The sequence below is a fragment of the Perognathus longimembris genome, chromosome 15, assembly GCF_023159225.1.
Source record: "Perognathus longimembris pacificus isolate PPM17 chromosome 15, ASM2315922v1, whole genome shotgun sequence".
NCBI classification, from domain to species: domain Eukaryota; kingdom Metazoa; phylum Chordata; class Mammalia; order Rodentia; family Heteromyidae; genus Perognathus; species Perognathus longimembris.
Genome location: NC_063175.1, coordinates 47,193,797 through 47,211,208, shown reverse-complemented (window position 1 = coordinate 47,211,208; position 17,412 = coordinate 47,193,797). Strand labels below are relative to the sequence as shown.

Here is a 17,412-nt window from a genome sequence, read left to right as displayed (position 1 = left end):
AAGAAGAGAACTTCTTCACCACCTGCACCGCCGCTCATCCCGAGACCGGCTTACTAGGCTTCTGGAGTCGCTGGTGGCGAACAATTACCCACTCACCACCACGAGGACACTAAATGAGAGGATAGGTTTAGAAACCACGTAACTTTGCATTTCAAAGCACTTGTTCCTAATAGACATGAGAGTAGAGTAACCGGATCTCCTGCCGGGTAGAAATGGGGGCCACCCGGTCCCCAGTGTAGCTCTCACTGCTACAATGATCTTCATGTTTTAGCCACAATGGGGATTCCAACTTCACAGTATACTTTCAAAACACATTAGAGCTGGTGCTGGTGGCTGAGGCTGAGGCCTGTAATCCTAGCTACTCAGGAGGCTGAGATCTGAGGAACATGGTTCCAGCCACTCAGGGTGGAACAGTCCATGAGACTCTGATCTCCAATTAAGAGCAAAAAGCCGGAAGTAAAGGTTTGGCTCAAGTGATAGAGTGCTAGCCCTGAGGGAAAAAGCCAAGGGAAAATATGAGGCCCAAGTTCAAACCCCAATATTAGCACAAAAACAAAACATACACACACACACTACACACACACATACATATCTGGTATAGTGGTGCATGACTATAATCTCAACACTCAAGAGATTAATGCAGGAAGGCTACTAAGATCCTGTCTGAAACTTACACACACATACACACCATGCTCCACACTGCCCCCAAGGACACAGAAAGCCAAGTCTTGATTCAAATTGGAAGTCAGGAAATGTAATTAGGACTTGGAATACTGTATGAACAGAGGCAAGACTCTGAGACTGTGCACAGGGTCTCTGCCTGGAAAACAGGAGGCAGGAAAGTGTGTGCTCCATCCACTTTGCTATAACCTGCTGGAAAACACAGCCCACCACCACCCCCCACCCCCCCCACCCCCCCCTCAGCCCTGACATCACAGCATCTCACAACAGGAGCCAAGTGGACTTTACATGGCCCTTGCTTCCCGGTGAAGATGATAGGAAAGAACTCAAATCTCTGCACCAGTGCCTGCCTGCCAAGAAACCACCAGACACTGATCTGGATGACAGAGAACCTGAGAGCCTTGACATTAAACTTGGGGAGTTTTGAATCAATACAGGACTCTGGAGCTGGGTACAAAAAGCCAACCGAAGTGTCAAAACGGAAGCTCATCGCCCCAGATAGGCTTGGGTGCTTCGGCTTTTTTTCACGGAAAGGCATTACAGCAATAGTCGGCGTTTGGAATACTGTGGTCCAGAACAAAGCACTGCAGCTAGAATGTGGGCCTCTATTATTCGTGGCCTGGATGGTAGCAACCACAGAGCTCTCAGCTCAGACTTCGGCCACGATTTGGCACCAGCACACAAGGATCTATCTCCCAGTCGGCTACCTGTAGTCCTACCTGTTCAGGAGGCGGAGACAGGGGAATCAAGGCTAACACGGGCAAAAAGCTAATGAGACCCGGGCTGGGGATATGGCCTAGTGGCAAGATTGCTTGCCTCGTATACATGAGGCCCTGGGTTCTATTCCTCAGCACCACATATACAGAAAATGGCCAGAAGTGGTGCTGTGGCTCAAGTGGCAGAGTGCTAGCCTTGAGCAAAAAAGAAGCCAGGGACATTGCTCAGGCTAATGAGACCCCATCTCAACAAATAAGCCAGGTAAGAAGCCTAGGGTCTGTGTTCTCAGCTATGTGAAAGGCTGTATATAGTAGAGGACAGCTGTCCAAGACTGGCCTATGAAAAAAAATGGGAGCTCCTATCTGAAATATAACTTTAAAAAGGGTTGGGACAGGATCTGCAAGCATGAGGCCCTGAGTTCAAGTCATAGTACAACACCCCGCCCCGCCCCAAGAAAAAATCTCCAGCAATCAAATACTGAGAGTAGTATTTCAGTATCTTCTCTCAAAGTCAATATCAGTAAATTAGGGTATTATCTACACAGCCCATTTAAAACAGTTAAAAGTCCCTATACTAACCTGGTGCTAGTGGCTCATTCATGCCTTAGAGGTTCAAAGCCAACGATGGCCAACCTTTATTTCCAATTAACCAGCAAAAGCCAGAAGCAGAGCTGTCACAGGACAGAACCATGAAAAAGCCCAGGCCCTAAGTTCAAGCCCCAGTACTAGCATGAATGAATGAACGTCCCTACATACTTAAAAAAAAAAAAAAGGACTATGACAGGAAATAATAATTGTTTAAGAAAAGAAAAAAAAAAAAACCTTCTTCCATGTGCTGGTTTCATGGACTTTCCAAACCCAAATGGTGAGCCTTCTCTTCTAACGTTGAATATGTCCTGGAGAAGAAACCCTTGAAGACAGAAAAACACCCATGCAGCTGAAGAGACACTTGAAAAAACTGGGGGTTACAGAGGTGGGTGTATTGAATAGCTGACTTATTATACGTGTTTGGAATATTGTCTCCTAAATCTAGTTTCTTTCTTCTCATCTGGAAACACAGCTCTCATTTTTCTATTCCAGCAAGAAACAACCACCAAGACAAAAGTAACATGAGCAGTAGACAGTACAAACATTGCCACCTATAGTCAGAAAAACAAACACCTCTGGTGAGGACTTCTACCAGGAAGAGAGCAGTTGTAAAAACACAAAGTAACATGTTGTTACATTTCCACACCCTTCATTAATCCCTCATTTATCCTACCACAGAAACACCCATGAGCACCACTGTAGTAGCTCATCCTCCTTACCTTCAACTCTCAAGGATCAATGTGTAGCTTATTTTATTATGACTAGTCAGCAAATAGTTCAAGATATAATCTGTAATCCCAGCTATTCAGGAGGGTAAAGCAGAAGGTTCACTTGAGCCCAGGAGTTTGGGACCAGCCTGGATAAATTAAACCCTATTTCAGGGTGTGTGTGTGTGTGGATGTGTGTGTGTGTGTAGTGTGTGTGCTGGTACGTGCGTGCACCCATGTGCATATATACATATATGTATACACACACATAGTCAACATATATGCACATTACAATCAACAGGTATAAATATATAGGTATGCATATATAGATGTTTATACTTGTATGTATATAGATATATATATGCAAATACATATGTATGTGACAAATTCATCTACTCAACATCTGAAACACAACAAAAAATGAAACTTTCTCCCTCTCCATATTAATATATTTCCCGCTCTCCTGATGATACTTGTCTAGAAACCTAAAACTGCAAGGGCAACAATAAAATCTGCTTCAAATATCCATTAAATCCAAAAGGAGTTTTTTACTTTAGAAATGTATGCCTGTAATCCTAGCTACTCAGGAGGCTGAGATCTGAGGATCACAGTTCAAAGCCAGCCCAGGCAAGAAAGTCCATGAGACTCATCTCCAGTTAAACACCAGAAAACCAGAAGTGGCACTGTGGCTCAAGAGGCACAGGGCTAGCCTTGAGTTGAAGAACTCAGGGACAGCGCCCAGGCCCAGAGTTCAAACCCCATGACTGACAAAAATAATAATAATAATAATAATATGCATACATGGGCACTGGTGGCTCTTACCTGTAATCCTAGCTATTCAGGAAGCTAAGAGACTTTTCTCTCTAATTAACCAGGAAAATCCCTAAAGTAGAACTGTGGTTCAAGTGGTAGAGCACCAGTCAGGAGTGCTGAGTAGCAGCACAAAAATAAATAACAACTAATGCTCTCATTCTATCACATATAGCCATGACTTTGTTTTGTTTTTGTCCTTTGTCTGAGGTTTGGATATTTTTTTTGGTTCTGGGAATCGAGTTCAGGGGCCTAGTATGAGCCATGCTGCCATTTTAAATACTATACAAGGCAGAAGGGGAATTGAGTCAGCAATGCTAACCAAGTCTCTTCTATACAGATTCAATGCAGAATTCAGCAGGAACCCCAATATATTATTGCAATGCTACATTCCAAAAGTCCCACACAGTTTTACTCACATGTAATTTTCACAGAATACATTTCACCCATTTAAAAAGTACAAAACCCAAGGGCTTATAGTGTATTCTAGGGGATTTGACTGCCCATTTTTTCCCCTGAATATGTCTCCAGTATATTGCTTGATACACACTCCCCAGAATCCTGAGCTACCTACACTGGAGTGGCCCAGGCACTTCCTGATGTCATTCCTGGCGCTGGGCACAGGAAAAAAAAAACTTCAACCTGAGGGTTCCCTATGGCCACCCTCCTCACCCATTTGGAAATTTATTATTCCTTCTTCCATTAAGAAAACTGCTAAGTTGTTTTCATAAACTAGGCACCAATGGCTGTAATTCTAACTACTGAGGAGGCAGAGATCCGAGGATTGCGGTTCAAAGCCAGCCCAAGCAGGAAAGTCCTTGAGACTCTTATCCCAATTAACCACCAGAAAACCGGATATGAAGGTGGGGCTCAAAATGGTAGAGAGATAGCCTTGATCACAAGAGCTCAAGGACAGAGCCTAGGCCCTGAGTTCAAGTCCCACAACCAACAACAACAAACAAGATTGCTTTCCAGGAGCAAACTAACTCAAATGTTCTGACTCAATAAAAAAAATATAAGTGTTAAGAACTGGTGTGTGTGTGTGTGTGTGTGTGTGTGTGTGTGTGTGTGAAAGAGAGAGAGAGGCCTCCAACTTGCTATCCTCCTGTCATAGCCTCCCAAGTGCTGGTATTACAAACATGTGCTACCATGCTTGATAAAAGGTAATGACTGTACAACTGAAAACAAAACCATCAATGACCTGTTTGGGAACTGTGTGCAGTGGTTCACACCTACAATCCTAGCCACCCAGAGGCAAAGACACAGAAGTTAGTAATTCAAGGCCAGCCCAGGGGGGAGAGTTCTCAAACCGCATACATGTGTAATCCTAGCTACACCGGAAGTGTAAATAGGACACCGGGTCTAGGACACCCTGGCTCATGTGCAGCCCTATTTGAAAAAGAACAAAAGCAAAAAGGTCTACATAGTCCAAATGGCAGAGAGTCAATGTGGCAAGCATAAAACCCTGAGTTCAAATCCCAGTACCAAAACAAAACACTTGATTTGGGCTCCTGTATACAACACCTATAAACACACACACACACACACACACACACACACACACAGATGTGTATACACACACACACATATATATATACAATGTTGACTGTATACATAATCCAGTGGTAGAGCACCTGCCTAGTACACTTGAGGCCTTGGGTTTGATCCCTAGCATTGCAAAGATAAACTAGCATTGCAAAGATAAAAAGTAACTGCTTTTAACTGTCACCACAAAACCCAGGCCCACTTTAGTCTCTTTCTCAAACAGTTCCTGGCAAGGACCATGAGTACGGTGGCCCGTCTTAGCTATGTATTCACCCAGCACAGAGCCTGTTGGACCCGACACAGACTCTTAGGATTGGCATGACTGGGCAAGACTTCTCTTCCTTCAGAAAACTGCCAGTCAGCATGCACCTAGAGATGCAAACAATGCCTACACTGTAATTTCCCAAAGCAACCTTGTTCTGACTGAGTGGCCCAGCTCTGCAAAGATGGTATGCAGGGTTTGTCGATCTCTTCCAAAACACACTGGGGTCCCTTCTTAAACTTATTCTTCATCACTTAAGAGATGGCTACTGCTTGCCTCCCCACTGACACTCGTTCAGAGTCCTTCCTTCCATAGCCCTTCTTTTCAGATACAAAAAAAAAGGCAGAAATCTGACTTAAAGGCTAATTTAAACATGTTGCCTTGGGGCTGGGCTATAGCTCAGTGGAAAAGCACAAGGCATAGCATGCATGAGGAGCTGAGTTCAAACCCCAACCCACCCACCCACCAGAGAAGTGTTAAATGATGAAGGTACTGGAACTGATGGCTTAGGCTTACCTGAGGTTCTTAATTATTATAATTCATCAGTTCTAAAGCATCCTTATTTTCATATTTTAACATCTCTGAAATAGAGATGCTTCTTAAAACTGACAGGATGTCACACTGTGATAGCTATTTTTTTTTCTTTCCTACTGGTACATAAAATGATGCATCTGAAAACTGTCAGCAAAATGAGAGAAATATGTTATCTACACCAAAGGCTATCCATGAATGTGCGTTAGAAAGTTCATAATCACAAATAAATCAATAAAGAAACTCCTAAATTGGGTACGAATGGCTCATGCCTGTAATCCTAGCTACTTAGGAGGCTCAGATCTGAGGATTTCAGTTTGAAGCCAGCCTGACCAGGAAAGTCTGGGAGACTTTTATCTCCAATTAACTATCAAAAAGGCAGAAATGAAGCTGTGGCTCAAGTGGTAGAGTACTAGCCTTGAGGGGGAAAAGCTAAGGGACAGCATCTAGGCCCTGAGTTCAAGTCCCAGAACTGGCACCAAATAAACAAACAGCTAGATCTCATTTTAAAAGAAGGCTGCCATTTAAACTCTACTACTTTACCAAGCAGAAAGTTCTTTCGCTAAAAGACACCTTTCTGAGATGTAATATAAGCCTTCTAGAAGGCTAGCAGTAGCACTCATGAGTAAATGATGCCAAACAGTGCTACAGATGGCCAAAAAAATGAATAAATATAAAAAGGAAAAAAATGCCCCAAAGAACCCACGCCAGACATAAAAACCAGTCCAAACAGTTCTGATTCCAAACCCAATCTGATCCTCAGCCATGAATAAGTTTTTGTTCAATAGAACTCATCTGGTGGTGATTTCAAATTTGGTTGCCCAAACTGACCTCATTTAAAGCAGAGTGAGTATGAACCAGAAATCGCTAGAAGAACCTCGGCCAGAAATGCACAGCAACAATGAAGCAGTGTAAAGCCCACACCTTAATTCCATCCATAAGCAAGACAGACCTAGCTAAGCTGGCTGACTTAGGCTGACACACCTAACTACTGGTCCGAGGAATCGTTTTGTTCCATGTGAACACTGGACAAGCTACTCTGTAAGTGGTCTAGAGCTCCACAGTCTTTGTAAGAAAGCACCATAATCCTCTAATACAAGTTCATTTTTTAAAATATATTTGTATTTTCCATAACCTCAAAGTCATGTCACATATTCACTTACAGGGGACCTCTAGGCATGGGTGCCCCTTTGCTAAGAGGCTTATAACAGGTGCTTCTCAGCAGCAATCAAAATACCTTCACCTATGAAGTCCGCACATGGAGGAGAGGCGCCCATAGGTAAAGCTCCTTGCAAAGCCCACCACCCCTGTTTCTTTCATCAGGCCTCCTACTTCCAGACCCTGGGGGAAATCTCCCATTTGTTTTCTTTGCTAGACTAATCCGGGGAGACAGGCCAAAAGCAGTATAAAAAATCAACAATTTGTTGTTAATATGCTACAAAGGCATTCCCTGATTCTCCAAAGGGCAACCCAACAATGTGAAACCTCCCAGCAAAAACAAATACCACAAAAATGTGAAGTTATCCAAACACCCCTTGCTTGGTTTTCCTCCCTGGTAGCTGAGAAAGGAAGACAGATAAGGTTTGTCTTTGTACTCTAAGCCATGTGTGGAACTGAGCAGTCCCAGGACCGTGGCAACGGATGAATCATAAAAGATGTCTTCAGCACCTTTTTGCTAGTCCCCCCCCCCAGCCCCTAATATCCTTGGGGCCACACTCCAGAGTGAACCCCCTCACACAGAAGTCCCTCACTCTATTTATACCCTTCCTTTCTCCACGTTCACCCTGCTCTCATGTGAAGATCAGTCACTGACTCACCCAGACACAAGTGGCAAGATGCACTCTAGGTGAATTGTGAAACACTCACTACCCATGTAAACAAAGCATCCTTAGATCAACGACAGGGACCAAAGAGGTGAATTCCTTCAGCAACTTCATTTCCCAAAACATTCTTACAACATTTTTTTCAAGGGAGCTTTTACAAATAATCGTGTTACTTAAAAAAAAAATTTTTTTTTAAAACCCAAGAAGAGATTCAGCTATCTTCATCCCCAGTGATAACCTCGGCTCAAGCAGCCCTTTGTTTAGGAATACTCAGCACCTCCAAGGGCTCCGGCCTCCCCAGGACTACCACTAATTAAATGGAGATGGGGGGGGGGGGAGGCGGTGTGAGAGAAAGCTCCAGATAAAGCCCAGAAGCCAGGAGGGGATGTGTCTCCTGGGTAAATTAAACAAAGCTACTTTTCACCTATATCCAGGTAACTACATACACACACACACACACACACACACACACACACACAAAAGGGGGCATTCTTTCACAAAAGCAACGCATAGGAAAAGAAAAAAATTTTAAAGGCAAATCATACATTATATTTTCATTGTGGTCATTCTTAGATCAAACAAAACATTACAGCAAACCTCGCCTAGCACCTTCAAGAGAAAATAATTTTTTGTAAGTCAACCCCTGCGTAACCTCCCCATGTCAAGATACTTATTTCATTCCACACTTACACACACACCATGCCACACACAGTAGGAAAGCATTAGAAAAGGAAGCCATAACGTGAGCCAGTAGTCTCAGATAATAACCTCTCTTGAAACCCCACCCCCATCACCAGAGAAAGAGGGTACCTCAGAAGGAAAGGAAAGAAAAGCGAAGGAGGAGAATAAAGAGAAACCGAGACAGCCTGCATTTCCAGGCATCAACTTTTCATGAAATGCACAACCAGGATAGGAAATACCTCCCTGCTGAGTAATGCTTCAGGGGTTGTAAATTCACCTCTCCAAAGGGGAGCCAGATCTGGGCGCGCACCCCGCCAGATGGCAAACCACTCCTACCTGCTCTCGCAGCCTGCCTGTCACGCCGCGCCCGCCACGGGCCCACCCACCCACCCACCCACCCCCCCCTCTTTTTTTTTTTTTGGCAGAACAACATACCAATAAGAATCGAGCGTGGCTGGTCCTGAGAGGGTGAGGGGCGGGGGAGGAGAGGGGGGGAGTGTAGGAAACAGGAGAAAGAGTCAGGGTGAAAACAAAGCCCCCTTCCAGCCAAACCCAACCGTCTGGGGGCGTGGCCTACTTCATTCGCTTTATTAATAAAAGAGATCAATGGAGCTTTGCTCTCTCCACCCACCCCAGAGGTGCCGGGGCTCAGAATCCCCCCGGGGAGGAAAAACATGGCAGGGCTGCAAGTTTCCAGCAGCACCTGCTACCTTCCTTGGCGACCTACACACACACACACACACACACACACACACACACACACACGCACACACACACGCTCCGAAATGCACAATCCTGGCTGCAGACTTTGCAAGGCAACTCCAGGCGTCCCCCCCACCCCACACCACACACACACACACACACCACACACACTCCCCATCCCCTCCTCCCCACCGGACCGGCGCCCCGCCGCCTCGGAGAGCCTGCGGGCCGCCACCGTCGGTCCCCAACAAACTTCCAGGGGGGGCTGGGGGGAGACGATCGCGCCCCTCCGCAGCCTCCCCCCACCCCGCTCCCCGCGCCCCGCGGGTCTCCCGCCGCCACCCGGACGTGACCCGCGACAGGCACTCCGGGCTGCAGGGGCAAGAGAGGAAAGTTGCCCCACAACCCGGGAGACTCGACCAGAAGGAGAAGAAAGGGACCCCGCGGGGCAAAGAGACGGCACGCGCGCCCTCCGCCGCCCCCGAAGCGGGGAGCTGCCGCGGGAAGCCCGGCTCCGAGGGCGTCGCGCAGCTTTATTTACAAACAATGCGCTCGGCTGGGGTGTGGAGGGGGGGTGGGCACCCGAGTCACCCCCCCCACACCCCGGGAATCCCGCTTCCCGGCCGGGGCGAGGGGCGCGCGCTTCGGCGCTTGGCCCCCCCCGTTCCCCTCTCCCCGGGCCGGCGCGGGGCAGGAACTCCCCGGAGAGCCCCTGGCGGGGGAGGGGGCGCCGCTCACCTCCTCTTCCGAAAGTCCGTAGACCGGCTCCCCGAGTCCGGTCGCCATGGAGCCGGCGCCCGGCGCGGGACCCGAGGCGCTCCGGGGTGGCTGGGCTGCGGCCGCGGGGTCGCTGGTCTCCGCTCTGCTCCGCGGCCGGGCCGGTCCCGCACCCGGCCTCGCGCGCAGCCCCGCAGGGGAGGGCGGCCGGGGCCGGCAGGTGAGGGCGGCCGGGCGCGCGCCTCCTCCCGGAAGGCTGCGGGACGTGCGGGCTGCAGGCTCCGGAGAGCGCGCCGAGCGGCGGCGACAGTCCCGGCGCCTCTCCCAGCGCGCGGCGGCGGCGGCGGCGGCGGCGGCGCGGAACCCGCCGGGCTTCCCCCTCCCCGCACTCCTCGCCTTCCTCCCGCCCGCCCTCGGGTCCTCCCCGCCCGCCGGCCGGCCGCTCTCCGCCCCTCTCCGATCCGGCTCTGCGAACCCCAACACCCGGCTCGCCCGCGCCCCCCCCCCCTCCCCACCTCGCCGTCCGTCCCGGCCCCCGCTCTCTCCGCCCCTGCCTCCTCCCACCGGGCGCCGGGAGCGGACCCTCCCCGCTCGCCAGGGCGGGCGCTCGCGCCCCCCAAGCCAATCACAGGCCGGGCTGGGGGGCGGGCCGCGGGGGCGGCGGGGAGCTCGGCCCACGCCCACCCGGGCCTCGGCGCGGCGTGCCCGGGGGGTTCACCGGCGCGGAGCCGGGCCCCGCGGAGCTCACGGCCCGCCCTGGCCCCGCTCCCCGCTTGCTCTGCGGAGGGTGCGGACTGGACCTTTGCGGGCGACGAGGACATTTGCCAAATAGCAACATCACCACGTCCGTTTCCACCCATCTGTCTTTTTTTTTTGGTGGGGGGGGGGGGAATATTCAAACTCCGATCGCTGAGCCCCTCGGCCAGGGCTAAAGGGAGGGAAAGAAAGGTGGGTGTCTCTAGACCCCCCCCCCCTTGAAAATTCTTGGCCACCCCAGCCGGCGCGGCGGGACTTGGCTACCGCGTCAGCTCCCCGCGGCGACCCGCCCGGCCCGGCCCGGCCCGGCCCGGCCGCCAGCCGAGGCGAGGCTGCCCCGGTGTGGCCGCCGGTCGCCACTGCCCGCCCCTGCCCGCCTTCCCCGGGAACAAAACCAGCCCTGCGCCCGCCCGCGGGGGGGGGGGGGGAACGCACCCACCCCCGCCACGACCCACGGCGAGGTTCCCGGCGCGCGTCCTCGGCGCGCCAGCCTTGAGAGGGCTCGCCCCAGGGTGAGGTTACCCCCCGGCTTCGTAGCCGGCCGGAGGGCGCTTCCCCCGACCCAGCTCGGGTCTCATTTAATCCTTTGGATTTAGAAGAATGCAAGAGACTGCTTTAAAACAAATGAGAGAAATCCCTCGCTCGATCTTTTTTCTTTTTTTTCTCTCTCTCTCTCTTTTTTCCTCCAGGAAAGCTGTTCCTTAAATTTTAAATGTGAGTTTAAAAAAGAAAACAGGGCGAACTTGCTTTTTGCCTTTGAAAAAAGAAAACATCCTTTAATGCCTTTAGGATTATTCTCCATTCCGAGGAGTGGAGAATGAACGAGATCCCCGGGTGAACTTGGGCGGTCCTCAGACACCTCACCAAGTTATCTGCTGCTCCCTGGCACCCCAAGAGAAAACTGGGGCGCACCCATGCTGTCTGTTCAGCTCTTCTCGGCCTCCTGGTAACAAGACTGGGGCTTCAAAAGCACTTTCCGGTGGAGATTCAGCCCCCGGGGATGGAGTCAACACCCTACTTAGAAGCCCGCTGACACCCTTTAGCCACTCTTCATTCAAATCCCAGCTGAGAAGAAGAAGAAACAAAAAAAGTCATCTTTTAGAGAGGAGCATTTCAGAGACAGACCCCACTGTGAGGTTTTCAACCTTGCAAAACCAGATTCTTCTTTTGATCAAAGGCACACCCATCCGAAGATGCCCTTCCACTGGCCTGCCCCCCTGTGCGTGCGAGTCTGCGCTTCTCCCAACCTTTAGGCAGTTTATATGGGCGACCTTAATATCGATTTGAATGTTTGGAGGGAAAAAATATATCATTTTGAATCACACCAGAAATCGGGGAAGGGCGTGGGGGATGGAGATGGGGCTTGTGTCCGGCTTTCTCTTTGGGCGGGGCTGTATGCTGTGGCAACTGGGGCGGGGGAGGGGGGGCAGCCCTACGTTTCCTCTTCCACCCTCCTCCCACACTCCCAGCACCCCACCTGCAGTCTGGGGTCAGTGTCTTGGCTTTCCCTAAGGGAGGCGTCTTGGAAAGTACAATAGGAAGCTTGCCATATGTCCCTTCTTGTGGAGCGTTTACAAAAGCCTGACACGATTCAGAGCCTGTAAGATTTATTTCAGAGCCATGAAGAAAAAGCTTGATTGCTTTGCAAGGAACTGATATGCTTTTGCATTGTGGATGACCAAAAAAAAAAAAGTTTCAACTCATTGTGTTTACCACTGTGTCTACCGTAAAAGAACTCACTAAAAAGAATTCTGTCCTCTTTGTAACTATGTCCCAACATCCCCCATAATGCAAAGGTTTTGTCCATGGGATGCACACTGCCATCCTTTGGGGAGTTTTGAGATAGACTGAGCACTTGCCCTCACTACTGGAAACTGTGATGTAAGTAAAGTCTAGGTAGAAGGGCAAGTATCAGTAATTTAAATAATATCCCCAGAGGTGCTAATATGCATGGAAGAGACACGTGGCCTCCGCCAGCCGTAATTCCCAAACTGCAGCACACAAACACCTGGGGATCTTCACTGCTTCCCATGGCAAGACATTCCGGTGCCTTCTGATGTAACTGGTATGGAGGCCAAGTGGGTATCAGGCAGTTTGCAAGATCCCCAGGTGTTTTGCAAGGTGCCTACAAGGCTGCCTTTGACTTCTGTAAATGGGAGTCGGAGCTCCACTCTCAACAGCTGGGTGATTCTAAAGCACAGGGATTTCTGGCCTAACACTGTACTCCTTTGTATGTAATTGAGGAACTAGGTTCTTTTATTCGTTTTTCATTTTCAGTTTAGAGGAAATGTCATATTTATAAATGCACTCAAATACCTTGTGGAATAAGGTAAGGTACGAACAAATATACTGAATGTAAATTTGAAAGTACAGTGGGTAATCACAAGTAAGGACCATTGTTTGTATTTCTTTGGGCTTTGTTATTGTTGTTTTGGAGACACTGGGGTTTGAACTCAAGGCTATGGCACTAGCTAGGCTGGAGCTCTACTATTTGAGCCACACTTCAAAGCCACATATAAGAACCATTTTGATGCTCAACGTTTTCACAAAGTATTGAGTTGTCTTAGCAAAATTATGTGTTCATAACTGTGCATAACAGATAAGTATCATGCATAAATGTTGTGCATAACAATATAGGTAAGGTTGTTTAAAAGAAATACGCTCTGAACTTCCTCATGCTCCTATTCATTCTAGTGCCCTAACAGTGATAAAATATTTGAGGTAAACATATGTGATTTCTGTTTTTTTACAGTCATAGAAAATGTTTGCCTTTTAACTGACAATATTAGCAACTTACATTTTAAAAATCATTATCATGATTCTAAATATCTGTATTTTTAAAGTATCTGGATTTGTCTTCACATTTTTTTCTTTATTGTCAAAGTGTGATGCATAGGGGTTAGAGATTCATATGAAAGGCGGTGAGTACATTTCTTGTTCTACTTGTTACCTCCTCCCTCATTTCCCCCCTCCCTGTCTTCACATTTTTACTACATTGTTTTTTCCTGTTGTTTGTTTTTTTAATGAGTCTTTATCGAGTAATGAAAATGTTCTTGTCTTCTTGCATGGTGTGATGGTTCAAATCTGTAATCCTATTTACTTTGGATTATCAAGGGGTATCAAGGTTCCAGGTCAACCCCAGGCATGCAAATTCTTAAGACTCCATCTCAACTAGTTTCTAGGCATGGTGTTTTGTGTTTGTTGCCCCACCTATTCGTGAAGCACTGGTAAAAAGATCTCCTTCAACTCAGGCTAGGCATAAAGCTTGACCCTAGCTCAAAAATTAACCAGTGCTGAGACCTAGAAGACCATTGTTCCAAGCCAGCCCAGCTCAAAAAAATAATAATAAATCAAGGCAGGTGCCAGTAGCTCATGCCTGTAATCCTAGCTATTCAGGAGGCTGAGATTTCAGGATCACAGTTCAAAGCCAGCTGGGGCAGGAAAGTCTGTGAGATTCTTATCTCCAGTTAACCACTGGAAAACCAAAAGTGGAGTGGTAGCTCAAAGAGATAGAACACTAGCCTTGAGCAAAAGAGCTTAGGGACAGTTCTGAGCTCAAGCCCCACAACCAACAACAACAAAAAAAAAATCAGAAAACTCCATCTCCCATTAACCAGCAAAATGCTAGCCTGCAGATGTGGCTCAAGAGGTAGAGCACCCACACTGATTAACAAATACAAATGAAAACATAAGGTGTTGGGGTCAAGCCTTAGTGCCAGGACACACGCGCGCGCGCGCGCACACACACACACACACACACACACACACCACAGTAGATACTAATATCATTATAGGAGAGAAATTTTGTGTGTGTTTTTGCCAGTTCTTAGGGTTTGAAGTCAGGGCCCTGCTACTCTCCCTGGTGTTTTGTGTTCAAGGCTAGCATGCTACCTACCACCTGAGTCACAGTTCCACTTCCAGCTTTTTTGGTAGTTAATTGGAAGTAAGAGTCTCATGGACTTTCCTGCCTGGCTTGCTTTGAACCACAGTCCTCAGATCTCAGCCTCCTGAGTAGCTAGACCTATAGACATGAGCCACCAGTGCCCATTACACATTTTTTTAAACATTTCCTGTGTTTTACAGTTTTTCCCCCCTATTGATTCTTTATTGCTTCTTTGATATTCATTTGAGGTCATTTGCCTTTTTCCAGAGAGACATCCTTTGTGTGCAATTGATCATTGATGATGAGCATTGATCCGAAAGCATCTACTTTCACCCATGACAGATGGTGAAATTATACAGGATATAAATAAGCCTTCTTAATATGACTAGTGGTATGGACCAATTTCTCCCTGGGTCACTCTGAAGTCTTGGGAGTTTATCACCAACTTATTTGGGGAGGTACTAGAGGACAGGACAATCCCTAAGAAAGATAATCAGTCTTCCCAGATAAAATTGCCTGGTCCTCAGTACTTTGAAGATGTTATTCCTCAGATTTCTAGCTGCTATTGCTGCTAATGAATGGACTGCTCTTAGTGTAATGGGTAGCTTTGTAAGCCTCTTGCCTTATCTTTAACTGCCTTAGGCTCTTGATGTTCTAAACTTTCTACAGTTGCTCCATTTGTGGCTTTCTTTATCCTGCCTCAAATACCTTGTGTTTAACTATGCTATCATTTCTGAAAATGTCTCTTTTCAATTACTAGCCTTTCCTCATTCTCTATCTTCTCTTCTTTTGGGATTCCAATTACAGGTTAGCTCTTCCTGCTCCATTTTCCTCTATCTTTTAGCCTATAAGCCCCATCACATTTTTGCTCCTTATCTGCCCAAGCTATATTTCAAGTGATTTCTCCCACTTTGCTAAATAACTACTTCACTGAGTCCATTTTTCTGTTTTAGCCATGGGCTAGATTCTCTAGCCAACAATTTTATTTAAAAGTTCAATGTTATGTTACTATAACCCCTCTGTACATCACCGTTATAATAACAATTTTTTTTAATTTAAGGTTCTGTGTCATTCTTTTTTCAGATTGGATTTACCATTCTTTTGTATTTGGTGTCATCAAAGGAGCAGACTACTCTCATAATTCTTAATAGTTTCTTATTTGTGTTCCAAGTTTTATTTTCATTAAATATTTCATAACTAGTTATTGTATTTGACTTTATTCTTTACTTCATTTAGTTATGATTTACTTTACTTTATTGTCATTTTATTTCACATAATCCTAGCTAGTAGGAATCCAAAACAGATTTGAGCTTGCTTCTGCTATGAAGGGGGGCGGGGCATCATCATTCTGACATGCCTCTAGCGTTATTAGACTCTGGGGCCTAAAACTTACACCAAAGCCTTCAGTTGAGCCTCTAGCTGAAGGCTCAGTTTCCCCCCACTGAAGGGCTGGTATAGCTTTTGACTTGCCACTTACTGCGTCATTCTTTCATGTTAGCTAACTCAGGGTGCGGGAGTATGGCAGATTCGATTACTGTTCATCCAGTATTTACTTCCCTGGCTCCTCTATATGTTCGTGCCTGTGATGATGCACTTGACCGTGTAATTTACAAGAAACTCCCTTGCCAATGGCACAGGAGCAGATGTGACTGTATGGCTAATTCAAAACAGAAATCATGAGGATTTACAAGTTTCTGCCACCTCTGTGGAGCTCCTGTTCCCAGAGGAAAGCTGCTTCTTAAGCCTTTAGAAGGAAACGCTTGAAACTGATCTGCACCCTCCAGCCGTTACCATACTTTAAAGCTGACAAAAATGTGGTGCAAAGTGGAAATGAATGTTTGTTGTAGCTGCTGAGGCTCTAAGAGTTTGGCTACACATCATGATCACAGCCAAAGCTGAGGAAGAGATGGGACTTGCTGGGAGTGGGGAATTTCCCTTCCTGCAAGCTTAGCAATACATTTAGAAAGGTAGGATGGATCGGAAGCTATTGACTTCCTTTATAAATGAAGCACTTGACATGTAAAATGCAGTTGATTTTATTTGCATCCAGCCTAAAAAGAGGCAGAGCCAAATTTGTTGTTTGTGTAAGAATGTTATATTTTCATTCATCCCCCATGAACTTTAAAACAACATTGAAAACTGAATTTTCAGTATTTATTTATTTATTTATTTATTTTGGTCAGTTGTGGGGCTTGAACTCGGGCCTGGGCGCTGTTGCTGAACTTTTTCCACTCAAGACTAGCACTCTACTAACTTGGAGCCACAGCACCACTTCCACTTTTCTGGTGGTTAATTGGAAATAAGAGTCTCACAGATTTTCCTACCCAGGCTGGCTTCAAACTGCAATCTTCATTCAGATCTTAGCCCCCTAAGTAACTACAATTACAAGCATGAGCCACTGGCACCAGGCTGAATTTTGAATTTTAAAATAGAACACCAAATTGTTGGGTTTTCTTTTCTTTCTATATATTTGGAGATTCTAACAATTTCACATGACCACTGTAACAAATTACCACATGCTCAGTGGCTCAGCACAGAACTGTGTTTATGTATGGGTCTGGAGACAAAGTTCAAACTCAGCATCTAAGGAGCTGTGTGCTCTCTAAACAGTTCAGGGAGAAAATTAGTAGGTCTTCCCCCCCCCCCCTTTTACCCCAGCTTTTAGAACTGAATTCCTTTTCTCAAAGCCAGCATCATCTTCAAATTCTTCTCTACTGAGGCAAATTCCATCATTTTCTGTCCTCTATCCCCCTTCAGATCTTCCTGTCTCCCTTGAATAAGGGATGTGATATATTTAGGCCCCACCCAGATGATCTAATCTTAAAATCTTCACCTAACACCTCTGTCAAATCCCAGCTACCTTTATTCATATCCAGCCTTGGGAAGAGGACCAGACATCTTTGGAAACTAATATCCAGTCAATTCTGAGTGCAGTGAGAACTTTTTGCTGTTGTGGATGTCACAAATGCTCTATGATTTTAGTTCCAGTTTTTGATTGAGAAGGAAACTG

At 46.9% G+C, this 17,412-nt stretch overlaps 1 protein-coding gene across 2 annotated transcripts in view; it reads right to left on the bottom strand.

The window, feature by feature from the left end:
* Nedd4l (NEDD4 like E3 ubiquitin protein ligase) overlaps positions 1-10,167 on the bottom strand; it is a 283,441-nt gene extending 273,274 nt beyond the window's left edge. For both annotated transcript variants that reach the window (XM_048363771.1, XM_048363772.1), the window contains exon 1: positions 9,785-10,167. In XM_048363771.1, coding sequence (XP_048219728.1) covers positions 9,785-9,832 — 48 coding nt within the window. In that variant the 5' untranslated portion in view covers positions 9,833-10,167. The remainder of the gene's footprint in view (positions 1-9,784) is intronic.
* Between the last annotated feature and the right edge of the window lie 7,245 nt (positions 10,168-17,412).